Below are 18,887 nucleotides of genomic sequence, written 5' to 3'. Positions count from 1 at the left end.
GGCTTGCTGTGATTGGTCCGCGGCCCGGCAACATGGCCGCCCTGACCAATCACAAGCCGGGACTTCGCGTAACCATGTAAAAGCGGGAATTTTAAACAAACAACGCTGCCGGTTCCTGCGCTGAGGTCCCGGCTGCGTCGGACAGGTGAGTATAGCGATATTTTTTATTTTAATTCTCTATTTTACACATTTTAACATTAATGTTGTTCCGATACCCGATACCCGATACCACAAGAGTATCGGAATCCCGGTATCGGAATTCCGATACAGCAAGTATCGGCCGATACCCGATACTTGCAGCATCGGAATGCTCAACACTAGCAATGACATTAAAAAAAAGCAGTGGAATGGCCGCAAACAAAACAAAAATTACATGCTGCAGAAAATAGTGCGCAATATGTCAGCGCAGTATTGTCTGCAGCATGTAATATAACATTCAATATCAGCAATGAAATAAAAAAAAGATGCTTACCGCAGGGTCACCATCAGCCGCTCCGCCGGTGTGATGGCAAGCCTCATCCTTGTGTCCTGCCTTCGGATGACATCCTCCAGTTTTTGAAGCAAAAAGTCAAAATGTTCCATCCTCATCCGCACGTAATTGTAGAATTTGTGTGGATTGTGCCGCAACTCCAGGTACAGAGTGGACTGGACACCCCGAGTCATCCGTAGTTCATTAATCGGATGTATCCAGAGTCGCCTCCGTCTCCGTTGCTGCAGAAGCATCCTACGTTTTTCCGCTGCCGCCTCCTTCTCCCGCACTATGATATCCAGGCGATTCGTCTCAAAGATAATGTCGGTAACCAAACTAGCAATCCTCACAAGAACACCTTCCATCGCTGCCACAAAACTAAAACCCTCAAAGATGGGCTGTAAAAACAGTAACTATATAGTTTTCCATATTTTCCAGTAGCCGATCAAATTTGGGAGCCTCCCATTTTAAAAACGGATCCATCGTAAAAACGGATGCAACTGATGGTAAAAACGGATGCAACGTATGCAACGCATCCAGTATTTTGACGGAAACGTTTAGCGGATTTGCGACGGATCCGTCGAAATGCTGTATGCGTTGCATACGTTTTTCACTTTTTTGACGCATCCGTTTTTTCGGCAAAAAAACGGATTTGCGACGTAATGCAGTTAACGCTAGTGTGAAAGTAGCCTTAGATGTTACACCATGCATATGGGTGGGGCATTGTAAGAAGCAAAAATAACTGTTTAACACAAAGAATAGAGGAGTGGCCATGCGTATGTGTTCTTTTCTCCATTCTGTTATCCTGCTGGTTTCTTTGTGATTAGTTCAGATCCACAGGGTAGATTGGAAATTCCTCCTCATCCCAAACTAACGCCAGACATGGTCCTCCTCAGGTCAAAGGGGAGTAGAGCTTGGAGTGATTAACCCTATTATTAGGCCCTAAGGATAGGTATCATAACCCTGCATGCCCAGTATGCCCCAAATCCCACCCCACAAGGGCAGTCCACAGCTATCCCTCAGCTGAACTAACAAGCAGGGTGGGCAATGGACATTCAGCCTTTATCATTTTATGAAGAGTGCACATGTACTCCCATGATGACCTATGAAGAGAAACACATCGGGAGTCATGCTGGGCTGTTATAGGGTCAGTTCAGCTGAGGGATAGATGTGAACTGCCTTTGTAAGGCCGGAGTCACACTTGCATGTGTAATGCGAGAAACTCATAGAAATACATGCAGCCACACACTCCGGTCCCAAGTGCCAGCGGCAGTGCCGGGTATTGATGTGAGAGACTATTTCGAGATTCTTGCATTACACACGCAATTGTGACCCCGGCCTAAGGGTAGGAGTTTACAGGTTTATGATACCTAGCCTTAAGGTACCTTCACACGAAACGACTTTGTAACGATATCGCTAGCGATCCGTGACATTGCAGCGTCCTGGCTAGCGATATCGTTTAGTTTGACACGCAGCAGCGATCAGGATCCTGCTGTGATATCGCTGGTCGCTGAATAAAGTTCAGAACTTTATTTGGTCATCCGATCGCCGTGTATCGTTGTGTTTGACAGCAAAAGCAACGATACCAGCGATATTTTACACTGGTAACCAGGGTAAACATCGGGTTACTAAGCGCAGGGCCACGCTTAGTAACCCGATGTTTACCCTGGTTACCAGCGTAAATGTAAAAAAAAAAAAACAGTACATACTCACCATCTGATGTCCGTCAGGTCAATTGCCGTCTGCTTCCCACACTGACTGAGCGCCGCAAAGTGAAAGTGAAAGTACAGCACAGCGGTGACGTCACCGCTGTGCTCTGCTCTCACTGTACGGCGGCACTCAGTCAGAGCAGGAAGCAGACGGCAAGGGACCTGACGGACATCAGATGGTGAGTATGTACTGTTTTTTTTTTTTTTACGTTTACGCTGGTAACTAGGGTAAACATCGGGTTACTAAGCGCGGCCCTGCGCTTAGTAACCCGATGTTTACCCTGGTTACCCGGGGACCTCGGCATCGTTGGTCGCTGGAGAGCGGTCTGTGTGACAGCTCTCCAGCGATCAAACAGCGACGCTGCAGCGATCGACATCGTTGTCGCTATCGCTGCAGCGTCGTTTCGTGTGAAGGTACCTTTAGCGTCTAATACAGCTAATCACTCCCAGCTCTACTCCTTTGACCTGAAGAGCATCATGTCTGGCGTTTGTTTGGATAAGGAGGAATTTCCTAGCTTCCCTGTGGATCTGAACTTTGGATGAGAGATTTCCAATTTTATTTCCTCAGTATCAAACAGTTTGACATTTTCCTAATTATCCTATATGCGTTTTATGTGACCACTGTAATTTCTTAAGCATAAGTATCAAAATTTTTCTTGCAGATATATATTGTGTTTACAGAAAAACTGTCCACCACTGTGGCAGTATATTCATTTAAAAGGAACCTGTCTGCAAGATTGTGCTGCACAACATACAGACAGTGCCAGGTTGGCGCTATTATACTGATTAAAATTATACCTGGGTGATGAAATCCATCTTGTGGTTGTTGGTTAATCTTTATTTTCAGTTTTCAGTCAATGAGATTCTTGTGCCCCGGGGCGGCTGACGCTAATAAGTTGAGTGCCAAATTATTATATTGCATGTTCACTGGTTTGGGGAACCTATTTGTGCACCAACACAGCTGTGCCACGATATACTTCACTAAATGATCCTTCACTGACCTACCCCCTATTTTACATACTGATTGTTATAGATATTGAAAAAGAAATCACCCTCAGCAGGCAGGCACCGGTCGCGGTATCTCATGTATAATGTGCATTAAATTATTTTATTTAGTCATATACATTGATTCTGGAGACAATTTTTTTTCTTACACAAGCAAAATGGCGCCAGAAATAACAGAAATGAAAATCCTGGCTGGACATTTAACCTCCCAGCCACACCCTTGAGGTGGAGATATGGTGAGTAGGCATCCCGCTCATCTCTTACCTACTCACATGAAAGCCATGCCCTAGGAACAACTGACTTACTCCCAGCACCTATCATGCTAGCAGAAAACTCATGGCTTTCACATCACGCAGGATAATAACCTTTGCGACATTTCTCTCCTCTCACATACGGCGCCAGTGACCCCGTCACAGTAAGCAGAGCACCACATAAAGACCCCCCCACAGGCCCATCCAAAGCAAGAGAATCTCATTAACTGAAAATAAAGATTAACCCCTTCACCCCCAAGGGTGGTTTGCACGTTAATGACAGGCCAATTCTTACAATTCTGACCACTGTCTCTTTAAGAGGTTATAACTCTGGAACGCTTCAACGGATCATGGTGATTCTGACACTGTTTTCTCGTGACATATTGTACTTCATGATAGTGATAACATTTCTTTGATATTACCTGCGTTTATTTGTGAAAAAAATGGAAATTTGGCGAAAATTTAGAAAATTTCGCAATTTTCCAACTTTGAATTTTTATGCAATTAAATCACAGTGATATGTCACACAAAATACTTAATACACCATTTTTTTTAAGGGACCACATTTCATTTGAAGTCATTTTGAGGGGTCTATATGATAGAAAATACCCAAGTGTGACACCATTCTAAAAACTGCACCCCTCAAGGTGCTCTAAACCACATTCAAGAAGTTTATTAACCCTTCAGGTGTTTCACAGGAATTTTTGGAATGTTTAAATAAAAATGAACATTTAGCTTTTTTTCACACAAAATTTACTTCAGCTCCAATTTGTTTCATTTTACCAAGGGTAACAGGAGAAAATGGACCCCAAAAGATGTTGTACAATTTGTCCTGAGTACGCCGATACCCCATATGTGGGGGTAAACCACTGTTTGGGCGCATGACAGAGCTCGGAAGCGAAGGAGCGCTATTTGACTTTTCAATGCAAAATTGACTGGAATTGAGATGGGACGCCATGTTGCGTTTGGAGAGCCCCTGATGTGCCTAAACATTGAAACCCTCCACAAGTGACACCATTGTGGAAAGTAGACCCCCTAAGGAACTTATCTAGAGGTGTGTTGAGCACTTTGACCCACCAAGTGCTTCACAGAAGTTTATAATGCAGAACCGTAAAAATAAAAAATCATATTTTTTCACAAAAATTATTTTTCACCCCCAATTTTTTATTTTTCCAAGAGTAAGAGAAGAAATTGGACCCCAAAAGTTGTTGTACAATTTGTCCTGAGTACGCTGATACCCGATATGTGGGGGTAAACCACTGTTTGGGCGCATGGGAGAGCTCGGAAGGGAAGGAGCGCCGTTTGACTTTTCACTGCCAAATTGACAGGAATTGAGATGGGACGCCATGTTGCGTTTGGAGAGCCACTGATGTGCCTAAACATTGAAACCCCCCCCACAAGTGACACCATTTTGGAAACTAGACCCCCTAAGGAACTTATCTAGAGGTGTAGTGAGCACTTTGACCCACCAAGTGCTTCACAGAAGTTTATAATGCAGAGCCGTAAATATAAAACAAAAATTTTTTCCCACAAGAATTATATTTTAGCCCCCAGTTTTGTATTTTCCCGAGGGTAACAGGAGAAATTGGACCCCAAAAGTTGTTGTCCAATTTGTCCTGAGTACGCTGATACCCCATATGTGGGGGGGAACCACCGTTTGGGTGCATGGGAGGGCTCGGAAGGGAAGGAGCGCCATTTGGAATGCAGACTTAGATGGAATGGTCTGCAGGCATCACATTGCGTTTGCAGAGCCCCTAATGTACCTAAACAGTAGAAACCGCCCACAAGTGACACCATTTTGGAAAGTAGACCCCCTAAGGAACTCATCTAGATGTGTTGTGAGAGCTTTGAACCCCCAAGTGTTTCACTACAGTTTATAACGCATAGCCGTGCAAATAAAAAATATATTTTTTTACACAAAAATTATTTTTTAGCCCCCAGTTTTGTATTTTCCCAAGGTTATCAGGAGAAATTGTTCTCCAATGTGTTCCGAGTACGTTGATACCCGATATGTTGGGGTAAACCCCTGTTTGGGCGCACGGGAGAGCTCGGAAGGGAAGGAGCACTGTTTTACTTTTTCAACGCAGAATTGGCTGAAATTGAGATAGGACGCCATGTCGCGTTTGGAGAGCCCCTGATGTGCCTAAACAGTGGAAACCCCCCAATTATAACTGAAACCCTAATCAAAACACACCCCTAACCCTAATCCCAACGGTATCCCTAACCACACCTCTAACCCAGACACACCCCTAACCCTAATCCCAACCCTATTCCCAACCATAAATTTAATCCTAACCCTAACCCTAACTTTAGCCCCAACCCTAACCCTAACTTTAGCCCCACCCCTAACTGTAGCCTTAACCCTAGCCCCAACCCTAACCCTAGCCCTAAACCTAGCCCTAACCCTAGCCCTAACCCTAACCCTAACCCAACCCTAGCCCTAGCCCTAACCCTAGCCCTAACCCTAACCCTAACCCAACCCTAGCCCTAACCCTAGCCCTAATGGGAAAATGGAAATAAATACATTTTTTAAATTTTTTATTTTTCCCTAATTAAGCGGGTGATGAAGGGGGGTTTGATTTACTTTTATAGCGGGTTTTTTAGCGGATTTTTATGATTGGCAGCCGTCACACACTGAAAGACGCTTTTTATTGCAAAAAATATTTTTTGCATTACCACTAGTGTTGAGCGATACCTTCCGATATGCAAAGGTATCGGTATCGGATTAGATCGGCCGATACCCAAAAAGTATCGGATATCGCCGATACAGATACCCGATACCAATGCATATCAATGGGACACAAAATATCGGAATGGTTCCCAGGGTCTGAAGGAGAGGAAACTCTCCTTCAGGCCCTGGGATCCATATTCATGTATAAAATAAAGAATAAAAATAAAAAATATTGATATTACTCACCCCTCTTACGGCCCCGGCTCTCACCGGTCCAAGCGTCTGCCTCCGTTCCCTAAGAATGCAGAGTGAAGGACCTTCAATGACGTCACGGCTTGTGATTGGTCGCGTGACCGCTCATGTGACCGCTCACGCGACCAATCACAAGCCGTGACGTCATCGCAGGCCCTACACTCACTCATTCTTAGGAACGGAGGCTGCCGGTTACATCGCTAAGGTCCAGGGTCCGCCGGAGGGGTGAGTATATCAATATTTTTTAATTTTATTATTTATTTTTTACATGAATATGGATCCCAGGGCCTGAATGAGAGTCTCCTCTCCTCCAGACCCTGGGAACCATACGCACCGCACACTTCCGATTCCGATTTCCGATATCGCAAAAATATCGGAACTCGGTATCGGAATTCTGATACAGCAATTATCGGCCGATACCCGATACTTGCAGTATCGGAATGCTCAACACTAGTTACCACATTTTGAGAGCTATAATTTTTCCATATTTGAGTCCACAGAGTCATGTGAGGTCTTGTTTTTTGCGGGACGAGTTGGCGTTTTTATTGGTAACATGTTCGGGCATGGGAGATTTTTTGATCGCTTTTTATTCCGATTTTTGTGAGGCAGAATGACCAAAAACCAGCTATTCATGAATTTCTTTTGGGGGAGGCGTTTATACCGTTCCGCGTTTGGTAAAATTGATGAAGCAGTTTTATTCTCCGGGTCAGTACGATTACAGCGATACCTCATTTATACCATTTTTTTATGTTTTGGCGCTTTTATACGATAAAAACTATTTTATAGAAAAAATAATTATTTTGGCATTGCTTTATTCTGAGGACTATAACTTTTTTATTTTTTCGCTGATGATGCTGTATGGTGGCTCTTTTTGCGGGACAAGATGACATTTGCAGCGGTACCATGGTTATTTATATCCGTCTTTTTGATCGCGTGTTATTCCACTTTTTGTTTGGCAGTATGAGAATAAAGCGTTGTTTTTTGCCTCTGTTTTTTTTTTTTTTTTTTTACGGTGTTCACTGAAGGGGTTAACTAGTGATATAGTTTTATAGGTGGGGTCGTTACGGACGCGGCGATACTAAATATGTGTACTTTTATTGTTTGATTTTTTTTAAATTTAGATATAGAAATGTATTTATGGGAATAATATATTTTTTTTTTCTTTATTTAGGATTTTTTTTTTCGTTTTTTTTTACACATGTGGGAATTTTTTTTTAACTTTTTTACTTTGTCCCGGGGGGGACATCACAGATCGCTGATCTGACAGTTTGCACAGCACTCTGTCAGATCACTGATCTGAGTTCCAGTGCTGCAGGCTTACCAGAACCTGGTCTGCACCCGGAAGTAATCCCTGCAGGACCCGGATGCAGCCCCGCAGCCATTTTGGATCCGGGGCCTGCAGGGATAGGAGGTAAGAGTCCCTCGCAGCAACGCGATCACATCGCGTTGCTCCAGGGGGCTCAGGGAAGCCCGCAGGGAGCCCCCTCCCTGCGCGATGCTTCCCTGTACCGCCGGCACACCGCGATCATGTTTGATCGTGCTGTGCTGGGGGTTAATGTGCCGGGGGCGGTCCATGACCGCTCCTGGCACATAGTGCCGGATGTCAGCTGCGATAGGTAGCTGACACCCGGCCGCGATCGGCCGCGCTCCCCCCGTGAGCGCGGCCGATTGTGCTGGACGTATTATTCCATCCTTGGGAATTAGGGCCCACCCCACATGGACGGAATAGTACGTCCAATGGCAGAAAGGGGTTAAGCAACAACCACAAGATAGATTTCATCAACCAAGGGATCATTGTAATCAGTATAACAGTGCCGACCTGACAATGTCTGTAGGTTACTGAGCACAATTCTGCTGACAGGTTCACTTTAAATCTTTATTCATGGGAGACGGGGGTGTTCTCATTTTTATACTACTATCGTAATTTTTATATTTGTGAAGTAAAAGTTATGTTTTATGTTTCTCATTTTGCTATTTCAAAATATATATTACATAAAATTAAAATATAAGTGTATTATGCTGCCCTAAACCACTACCCCTTTACCTGTACCATATAATAATTAACGATATATTGATTTTATAATATAATTTATTTTGCAGTCTTTGTTGCAGGCACAACTACTCTTAGAAAATGCAATACAAAATATATTGTGGATGTTTTGCCGTCAACTTACCTTTACTTTATCACAATGTTCTTTCAGTAAAGTTGTACAGTTTGTAATATGCTCGAGAATAGAGATAACTTTATCATTGTGGGTGATATTTTTGGAAATTGATTTCACTCCATCTTCAAAGGTTTCTAAGTAATTTCCCAAGCATCCATGAGGTTTATTCTGAATAAATACAAAGAATATGATTTTTTCAGGAGGCTTTTTTTGTCTATATAACATACAGCTCTGACAAAAATTAAGAAAATACTGCAAAATGTTCAGTTTGTCTGATTTTTCTCTTTACAGGTATATTTTTGAGTAAAATGTAAATTGTAAATTTACTCTCTCTATATATAATGTAAATGTATTCTATAAACTTCTGACAACATGTCTCCGAATTTCCAAGAAATACATATTGTATTTTTTTTCTGAAAAGGAGAAATGGTCAAAATTAAAAAAAACCCAGTGCTTTCAGACCTCAAATAATGCAAAGAAAACAAGTTCATAATCATTTTGAAACAACAATACGAATGTTTTAGTTCAGGAAGAGTTCAGTCTAGTGAAACATGTATAGGTATGATCGTGTGACTAGCAGTAATTTAACATCTGTCCTGAAGGTTGCAGGTCTCACCAAGGTGATAATATATGTTATCCTGAGAAAAGGCAGTTTTCCTGTTCTCAGACCACAGGGGGGCCTTCCTGGAAAGACAGAATTGGAAACATTTAACACCTCAAAGGCAGATGCCAAATGGGACCTAGTACAGCCGGACAAATTCTATTTACTATCTATCTGTGAGAACTTACTTAAGAATTTCAGAGAAAATAATATATTCATTGGTGGAGTGGCCATGGTTCAGTGAAGAACGAGCAATTATAATATCAACCTGAGAGGCTGGTCTAGAAATCTGACCTCCAGGGTGACTCTATAAATTAGACCTGTACACATAGAATCGTGGTTCACAGATTGAGGGGCAGCTGAGCTGATGTGTTCCATTCCATATTCATCCCCCCCCCTCAGGGAGCAGAAAACAGACTACAAAGTTAGATATTTCTGTAAGTGTTCTCCGTTTATTTTTATAACTGTTTTGCATATTTGTATGTAACTTTTTATTACCATATTTTTATACCCTTTCTATTGTAAGCACTGTACCTTTTCTATTAAAGCATACAACTTTAAAAAGTTGAACCTTGCATGTTCTTAAGAATTCATAGCCTTAAAGTGTGTGAGCCTTATGATTGGCAGACAGTAGTAGCAATATTTCCGGGACTCATCGCCTGTGTGTTCAGTGAGTGGTGGCAGCATGTATGAGCAGGTGTGTGGCCTGGGTCGGGGTTTGATGTATGCTCCCATTACAGCATAGGACAGAGGTTGAATGCTGGACTGAGAAAGGGGAGATGGATTAACCCTTGCAGGCGCAACCCCAAGTAGCATGCTGAGAAGTAGGTATGTGACATTCAGAAATCAATATTTTGTGGAATAACCATGATTTTTAATCACAGCTTTCATGCGTCTTGGCATGCTTTCCATTAGTCACACTGCTCCTGGCACAAAAATGTAAGCAGTTCTTCTTTGTTTGATGGCTTGTGACTATCCATCATCCTCTTGATTACATTCCAGAGGTTTTCAATGGGGTTCAGATCTAGAGATTGGGCTGCCCATGACAGGGTTTTGATGTGGTGATCTCTCAATTTTTGCCAGAGCTGTATATTTTTGGAAGACATGCCTTATTTGTTTTGTTTTTCTGTAATATGCATTACACATTTCATAAAATAAGTGAAACATAGTTGCTGCTAAAATATTAGCAATGGTTGTGCATATTTTAATATTTTGTATTTTGGAGGGAAATTACCGATTCATATACAGTATAACCATTACAAAGTCATGTTGGTCTAGGACAGTGTTTCCCAAACTCCAGTCTTCATGGCTCCAAACATGTCAAGTTTTCAGGATTTCCTTAGTATTGTACAGGTGATGGAACTATTATCACGACATCAGAATTTGCCACAGGTTCTCTCACCTGTGCAATACTAAGGAAATCCTGTAAACATTATGTGTTGGGGGGCCATGAGGACAGGTTTGGGAAACACTGGTCTAGGATGTTTATGTTTTAGCAATTTACGTTCGATAAAACATCATTTTTTTGTAATGTTTCAGTGTCGTATTTTTGTATGCACATAATGTATACAGTACATTAAATCCTTCACCATCTTGGGTTTTTTGTTTTTGAGTTTCCATTTCTTTTGCTCCCCTTCTTCCCAGAGTCATAACTTTTTATTTTTCTGTCAATATGGCCATGTGAGGGCTTGTTTTTTGTGGCACAAGTTGTACTTTTGAATTACATTATTGTTTTTGCCATATAGTGTACTGGAAAATGATAAAAAAATTCAAAGTGTGGTGAAATTGCAAAAAAGGTGCAATTCAACAATTGTTGTTTTTTTTTACCATGTTCACTAAACGCTAAAACTGACATGTTATTATGAATCTCTCGGTCATTATGAGTTTGCAGATACCAAATATATATATAGGTTCTTTTTCATTTAAGTGATAAAAACAAAATTCAAAATCCCCCCCTCTCAAAAATAAGAAAAAAGGCACATTTTCCAAGAACCGTAGCGTCTCTATTTTTCATGATCTGGTACTGGGTGAGGGCTTATTTTTTGCGCACTGAGCTGATATTTTTATTGATACCATTTTGATGTAGATACAATATTTTGATCCCTATTATTCTGGCATTTTGAATTTTTTCTTGTTACACCGTTTAACAATCGTATTAATTCATTTTAGATATTGATAGAACGGGCATTTCTGAAAGCGGCGATACCAAATATGTGTATTTTTTTAAATTGTTTTATTTTGAATGGTGCGAATGAGGGGGATTTAAACTTTTTTATATTATTTTATTTTTTTTTTACTTTACACTTTGCTTCAATAGTCTCCATGGCAGACTATAAGCTGCGATCATCTGATCGCTTGTGCTACACATAGCAGGGCTTCAGTTCTGCTCTGTGTACCAGAAATGCTCACTTGCTATGAGCACCGACCACTGAGCAGGGCTAATAGTTATCCAGCAATTACAACAACAGGGGTCTCCTGCAGACCTCGGGTTGTTATGCCGGCCCATCGGTGACCCGCGGTCATGTGACACGGGAACCAATGTGCGGAATTAATGACGCGTAGCATGCTACATGCCGCTGTCAGAAATTGACATTGGCATTTAACATGTTAACAGCCGCAGGTGGATCGCAATTCCACACGCAGCTGTTAGGGGCACATGTTAGCTAATGAAATCAGCTGACATGTTCCGGATAAGTTGCAGTGTCATCGCCGAAGCCTATATCAAACGGGGAGGTTACCTTAGACCTACTTACAAAGTCCAAGGTTGGAAAGGGGTTAAAGGGGTCTTTAAATAGCACTAGTTCAGTAAAATCTCTTTTAGGCCTCATTCAGACGTTAGTTGTTTTGAGGGACGAGAAAAATCAACTATTTTTCATCAGAGTTACATCAGTGATTTTCATCAGAGTGTGATAAGAATGTCATCAGTTTTTTTTCACTGATGAGAAAAAAAAACAGCACACTGATGGAATCCAAGTGCTGTCAGATTTTTTTCATAGACCCGATACTTGGATCAATATTGCACTTGGTCTGCAAAAATCACTAACATGAACAGCCTCATAGGCTATCACAGTGCAATCTGCGAAAATCATGGATTGGTTGATACCTATCGAATTGATAAAGGATGATATTAAAATAGATGATGGTAGGTATTAATTAACCAGGTGCAACAGCCTGGAGCTGTTAATCATGCTTTCCCCAGGTTGCCACTAACGGTAAAGTTGCCTTTTGGGAGATAAGATACAGTGATATTAATTGCCAAAACTCGTGCTAATATCGAAAGTAAAGAATTATTGACGTTTCAATTTTTTTTTCAATTAATAAATAGTACACATTCAAATACTGTAGTATGTACAAGCACAAATATGCTTCATTCTCCTCCTGGACTGATCTTTATTTCTTAATATTCACAAGCAAAATTTATATTCAGTGAATACAAACTTTCACATTACTGAAATTTGAGATGGCAATTCCTGCTCTCAATATTTTATGCAGAGTAGGAGCTAAAGGCAGACACAGACATTTTGCTGCAAGTCCACTTTAACTATTTATCTAATATCAATCTATCTATATAATCGTCTAAGGGGCACTTCCGTCTCTCTGTCTGTCTGTCACGGAAATCCCAAGTCGCTGATTGGTCGCAGCCAGCGGCCACGACCAATCAGCGACGGGCACAGTCCGGCTGCGAAATGGCCGCTCCCTACTCCCCTGCAGTAAGTGCCCCCTCCATACTCCCCCCCCTAGTCAGCGCCCGCTGCCCACATAGTGTTTTAGCAGTCCGTTAAGACGACTGCGTTACACCGCGGTATAACGCGGTGTAACGCAGTCTGTTAATGCTGCTATTAATACTGTGTGACAAACTTTTTACTATTGATGCTGCTTATGCAGCATCAATAGTAAAAACATATAATGTTAAAAATAATAATAAAAAAACAAAAAAGCGAGACCGCTAAGTCATCTGGGTAATTTCACAATGCATCTCTGTGAACGGAAGCTGGCGGCAGCCTCGCCACTTTCACACATCGGTGGACGCCGTAGGGTGAGTATATAACTATTTTTTATTTTAATTCTTTTTTTTTAACAGACATATGGTGCCCACACTGCTGTATACTACCTGGGCTATGTTATATACTGCGTGACTGATATATACTACGTGGGCAGTGTTATATACTGTGTGGGCTGTGTTATTTACTGTGTGGCAGTGCTATATACTACGTGGCTGCTATATAGTAAGTGGCTGCTATATACTACGTGGCTGCTATATACTACGTGGCTGTGCTATATACTATGCGGCTGTGCTATATACTACATGGCTGTGCTATATACTGCGTGGCTGTGCTATATACTACGTGGCTATGCTATATACTACGTGGCTGTCTGTGTTATATAATACGTGAGCTGTGTTATATACTATGTGGCTGGGCTATATACTATGTGGCTGAGCTATATACTACGTGGCTGTGCTATATACTACGTGGCTGTGCTATATATTACGTGGCTGCTTTATACTACGTGGCTGTGCTATATACTATGTGGCTGCTATATACTACGTGGCTGTGCTATATACTACGTGGTTGTGTTATATACTGCTTGGTCTATGCTCTATACTGCATGGGCTGTGCTATATACTACGTGGGCTGGGTTATATACTACGTGGCTGTGCTATATACTATGTGGCTGTGCTATATACTATGTGGCTGTGCTATATGCTATGTGGCTGTGCTATATACTATTTGGCTGCTATATACTATGTGACTGCTATATACTGTGTGGCTGCTGTATACTATGTGGCTGCTATATACTATGTGGCTGTGCTATATACTATGTGGATGCTATATACTACGTGGCTGTCTGTGTTTTATAGTACGTAGGCTGTGTTATATACTATGTGGCTGTGCTATATACTACGTGGCTGTGCCATATACTATATGGCTGTGCTATATACTATGTGGCTGCTATATACTATGTGGCTGCTATATACTATGTGGCTGTGTTATATACTACATGACTGTGCTATATACTATGTGGCTGTGCTATATACTACAGCTGTGCTATATTCTACGTGGCTGCTATGCACTACCTGACTGTGCTATATACTAAGTGGCTGTGCTATATACTACATACTATGTGGCTGTGCTATATACTACGTGGCTGTGTTATATACTACGTGGCTGTACTATATTCTGCACCCCAAACCCCCGACATACAGCTCCCCGAACCCCCAACATCTTGCGACCAATCAGTGACAGATGCAGTCCAGCCACGAATTGACGCAGGATTTAAACCACGCTTCGCTGATTGGTCACGCCTGTTATGACCCCAATGGCAGAGGGTCTCTGCTATGAATACCAAGTCTGCAAACACAAAAAAACAGCTCATAGGGCAGTGGTAACTGGGCTGACCGTATAGCTAATCCTAGCACCACAAATAGCAGCAGCCGGGGAACGTGCCTACGTTGGTTCTAGACGTCTCGCGCCAGCCGGAGAACTAACTAACCCTAGAAGGGAAAAGACAGACCTTTCTTGCCTCCAGAGAAAAGACCCCAAAAGTTGGATACAAGCCCCCAACAAATAATAACGGTGAGGTAAGAAGAAAAGACAAACGTAAGGATGAACTAGGTATTTAGCAAAGAGAGGCCCACTGACTAATAGCAGAATATAGTAAGATGACTTATACGGTCAGCAAAAACCCTATCAAAAATATCCACGCTGGATATTCAAGAACCCCCGAACCGTCTAACGGCCCGGGGGGAGAATACCAGCCCCCTAGAGCTTCCAGCAAAATCAGGAATCACATTTAGTACAAGCTGGACAAAAAATAAGAGCAATACAAATAACCAAAAAACAAGGAAGCAGGACTTAGCTTAATTTTGCATGCACCAGGACAGCAGACAGGAGCAAACAGAAAGGACTGATTACAACGATGCCAGGCAGCAGACTAAGAATTCAGGAAGTGCATATAGCAACACCCCTGGACTAACGACCCAGGTGGGTGCCAAACTAGGGAAAGACAATCTCAGAGTCATACCACTAGTGACCACAAGAGGGAGCCAAAAAAGTCTAATTCACAACAGTACCCCCCCTTTAAGGAGGGGTCACCGAACCCTCACCAAGACCACCAGGGCGATCAGGATGAGCAGCGTGAAAGGCACGAACTAAATCGGCCGCATGCACATCAGAGGCAACCACCCAGGAATTATCCTCCTGACCATAGCCCTTCCACTTGACCAGATACTGAAGCCTCCGTCTGGAGAGACGAGAATCCAAGATTTTCTCCACCACGTACTCCAACTCGCCCTCAACCAACACCGGAGCAGGAGGCTCAACAGAAGGAACCACAGGTACAACGTACCGCCTCAACAAAGACCTATGGAACACGTTGTGAATGGCAAACGACACCGGAAGATCCAAGCGAAAGGACACAGGATTAAGGATTTCCAATATCTTGTAAGGACCGATGAAGCGAGGCTTGAATTTAGGAGAGGAGACCTTCATATGAACAAATCGAGAAGACAGCCATACCAAATCCCCAACACGAAGTCGGGGACCCACACCACGGCGGCGGTTGGCAAAACGCTGAGCCTTCTCCTGTGACAACTTTAAGTTGTCCACCACAAGATTCCAAATCTGCTGCAACCTATCCACCACAGAATCTACCCCAGGACAGTCAGAAGGCTCCACATGTCCCGAGGAAAAACGAGGATGGAAACCAGAGTTGCAGAAAAATGGCGAGACCAAAGTAGCGGAACTAGCCCGATTATTAAGGGCAAACTCAGCCAACGGCAAGAAGGTCACCCAATCATCCTGATCCACAGAAACAAAACACCTCAAATAAGCCTCCAAAGTTTGATTAGTTCGCTCCGTTTGTCCATTAGTCTGAGGATGAAAGGCAGACGAAAACGACAAATCAATGCCCATCTTAGCACAAAAAGATCGCCAGAACCTGGAAACAAACTGGGATCCTCTGTCAGACACGATATTCTCAGGAATGCCGTGTAAACGAACCACATTCTGAAAGAACAAAGGAACCAGATCGGAAGAGGAAGGCAGCTTAGGCAAAGATACCAAATGGACCATCTTGGAAAAGCGATCACATACCACCCAGATGACAGACATGCCCTGAGACACCGGAAGATCTGAAATGAAATCCATGGAAATGTGTGTCCAAGGCCTCTTCGGGACAGGCAAGGGCAAGAGCAACCCGCTGGCACGAGAACAGCAAGGCTTAGCTCAAGCACAAGTCCCACAGGACTGCACAAATGACCGCACATCCCGCGACAAGGAAGGCCACCAAAAGGACCTAGCCACCAAATCTCTGGTGCCAAAAATTCCCGGATGCCCTGCCAACACCGAGGAATGAACCTCGGAAATGACTCTGCTGGTCCATTTAACAGGAACAAACAGTCTGTCAGGTGGACAAGAGTCAGGTCTACCAGCCTGAAATCTCTGCAACACACGTCGCAAATCCGGAGAAATGGCTGACAAGATTACTCCCTCTTTAAGAATACCAACCGGTTCTGCGACTCCAGGAGAGTCAGGCACAAAGCTCCTTGAAAGAGCATCAGCCTTCACATTCTTTGAACCTGGTAAATACAAGACCACAAAGTCAAAACGGGAGAAAAACAATGACCAACGGGCCTGTCTAGGATTCAGGCGTTTAGCAGACTCGAGATACATCAGATTTTTGTGATCAGTCAAGACCACCACACGATGCTTAGCACCCTCGAGCCAATGACGCCACTCCTCAAATGCCCACTTCATGGCCAGCAACTCCCGATTGCCAACATCATAATTCCGCTCAGCAGGCGAAAACTTCCTAGAGAAAAAAGCACATGGTCTCATTACAGAGCAACCAGGGCCTCTCTGTGACAAAATGGCCCCTGCCCCAATCTCAGAAGCATCCACTTCAACCTGAAAGGGAAGTGAGACATCAGGCTGGCACAAAACAGGCGCTGAAGTAAACCGGCGCTTCAACTCTTGGAAAGCCTCCACGGCTGCAGGAGCCCAGTTAGCAACATCAGAACCTTTCTTGGTCATATCCGTCAAAGGTTTAACAACGCTAGAAAAATTAGCGATAAAACGACGGTAGAAGTTAGCAAAGCCCAAGAACTTCTGAAGACTCTTAACTGACGTGGGTTGAGTCCAATCATGAATAGCTCGGACCTTGACTGGGTCCATCTCCACCACAGAAGGGGAGAAAATAAAACCCAAAAAGGGAACCTTCTGTACTCCAAAGAGACACTTTGAGCCCTTAACAAACAAAGCATTCTCACGCAAAACCTGAAACACCATCCTGACCTGCTCTACATGCGAGTCCCAATCATCAGAAAAAAACAGAATATCATCCAGATAAACAATCATAAATTTATCCAGATACTTCCGGAAAATATCATGCATAAAGGACTGAAACACTGAAGGAGCATTAGAGAGCCCAAAAGGCATCACCAGGTACTCAAAATGACCTTCGGGCGTATTAAATGCAGTTTTCCATTCATCTCCTTGCTTAATGCGCACAAGGTTGTACGCACCACGAAGATCTATCTTGGTGAACCACTTGGCACCTTTAATCCGGGCAAACAAGTTCGACAACAGAGGCAAAGGATACTGAAATTTAACAGTGATTTTATTCAGAAGCCGATAGTCAATACAAGGTCTCAAAGATCCGTCCTTCTTGGCCACAAAAAAGAATCCCGCACCAAGAGGGGAAGAGGATGGACGGATATGCCCCTTCTCCAGAGATTCCTTGATATACGAACGCATTGCGGTATGCTCAGGTACAGACAGATTAAATAATCTTCCCTTAGGAAATTTACTACCCGGAATCAAATCTATAGCGCAGTCACAGTCCCTATGAGGAGGCAGAGCACTGGACCTGGACTCGCTGAATACATCCTGATAATCAGACAAATACTCAGGAACTTCCGAAGGAGTAGAGGAAGCAATAGACACCGGTGGGGAATCACCATGAATTCCCTTACAGCCCCAACTTGACACAGACATTGCCTTCCAATCCAAGACTGGATTATGGGTCTGTAACCATGGCAGACCCAAAACGACCAAATCATGCATTTTATGCAGAACAAGAAAACGAATCACCTCCCGATGTTCAGGAGTCATGCACATGGTTACCTGTGTCCAAAACTGCGGTTTATTTTCCGCCAATGGCGTAGCATCAATACCTCTAAGAGGGATAGGATTTACCAATGGCTCAAGAACAAAACCACAGCGCTTGGCAAACGACAGATCCATAAGACTCAGGGCCGAACCCGAATCCACAAACGCCATAACAGGGTAGGAAGACAATGAGCAAATTAAAGTCACAGACAAAATAAATTTAGGTTGCAAATTACCAATGGCAACAGGGCTAACAACCCTTGTAAGGCGTTTAGAGCATGCTGATATAACATGTGTAGAATCACCACAGTAAAAACACAACCCATTCTGACGTCTATGATTTTTCCGTTCATTTCTAGTCTGAATTCTATCACATTGCATTAAATCAGGTGTCTGTTCAGACAACACCACCAGAGGATTAGCAGTTTTGCGCTCCCGCAAACGCCGATCAATTTGAATAGCCAGCGCCATGGAATCATTCAGACTTGTAGGAATGGAGAAACCCACCATCACATTCTTAATGGCTTCAGAAAGGCCATTTCTGAAATTTGCAGCCAGAGCACACTCATTCCACTGAGTAAGCACGGACCATTTCCGAAATTTTTGGCAATACACTTCAGCTTCATCCTGGCCCTGAGAAATAGCCAGCAAGGC

General features: G+C 43.0%; 1 protein-coding gene across 1 annotated transcript in view; it reads right to left on the bottom strand.

Annotated features, from left to right (window-relative positions):
- LOC143773840 (uncharacterized) overlaps positions 1-18,887 on the bottom strand; it is a 96,652-nt gene that overhangs the window by 12,509 nt on the left and 65,256 nt on the right. The window contains exon 3 of the mRNA XM_077261173.1: positions 8,532-8,690. Within this exon, the coding sequence (XP_077117288.1) occupies positions 8,532-8,690 (159 nt within the window). The remainder of the gene's footprint in view (positions 1-8,531; positions 8,691-18,887) is intronic.

The sequence above is a fragment of the Ranitomeya variabilis genome, chromosome 5 (assembly GCF_051348905.1).
Source record: "Ranitomeya variabilis isolate aRanVar5 chromosome 5, aRanVar5.hap1, whole genome shotgun sequence".
Lineage (NCBI taxonomy): Eukaryota > Metazoa > Chordata > Amphibia > Anura > Dendrobatidae > Ranitomeya > Ranitomeya variabilis.
The sequence above is the reverse complement of the archived record's forward strand: the minus strand, read 5'-3'. Positions and strand labels throughout refer to the sequence as shown.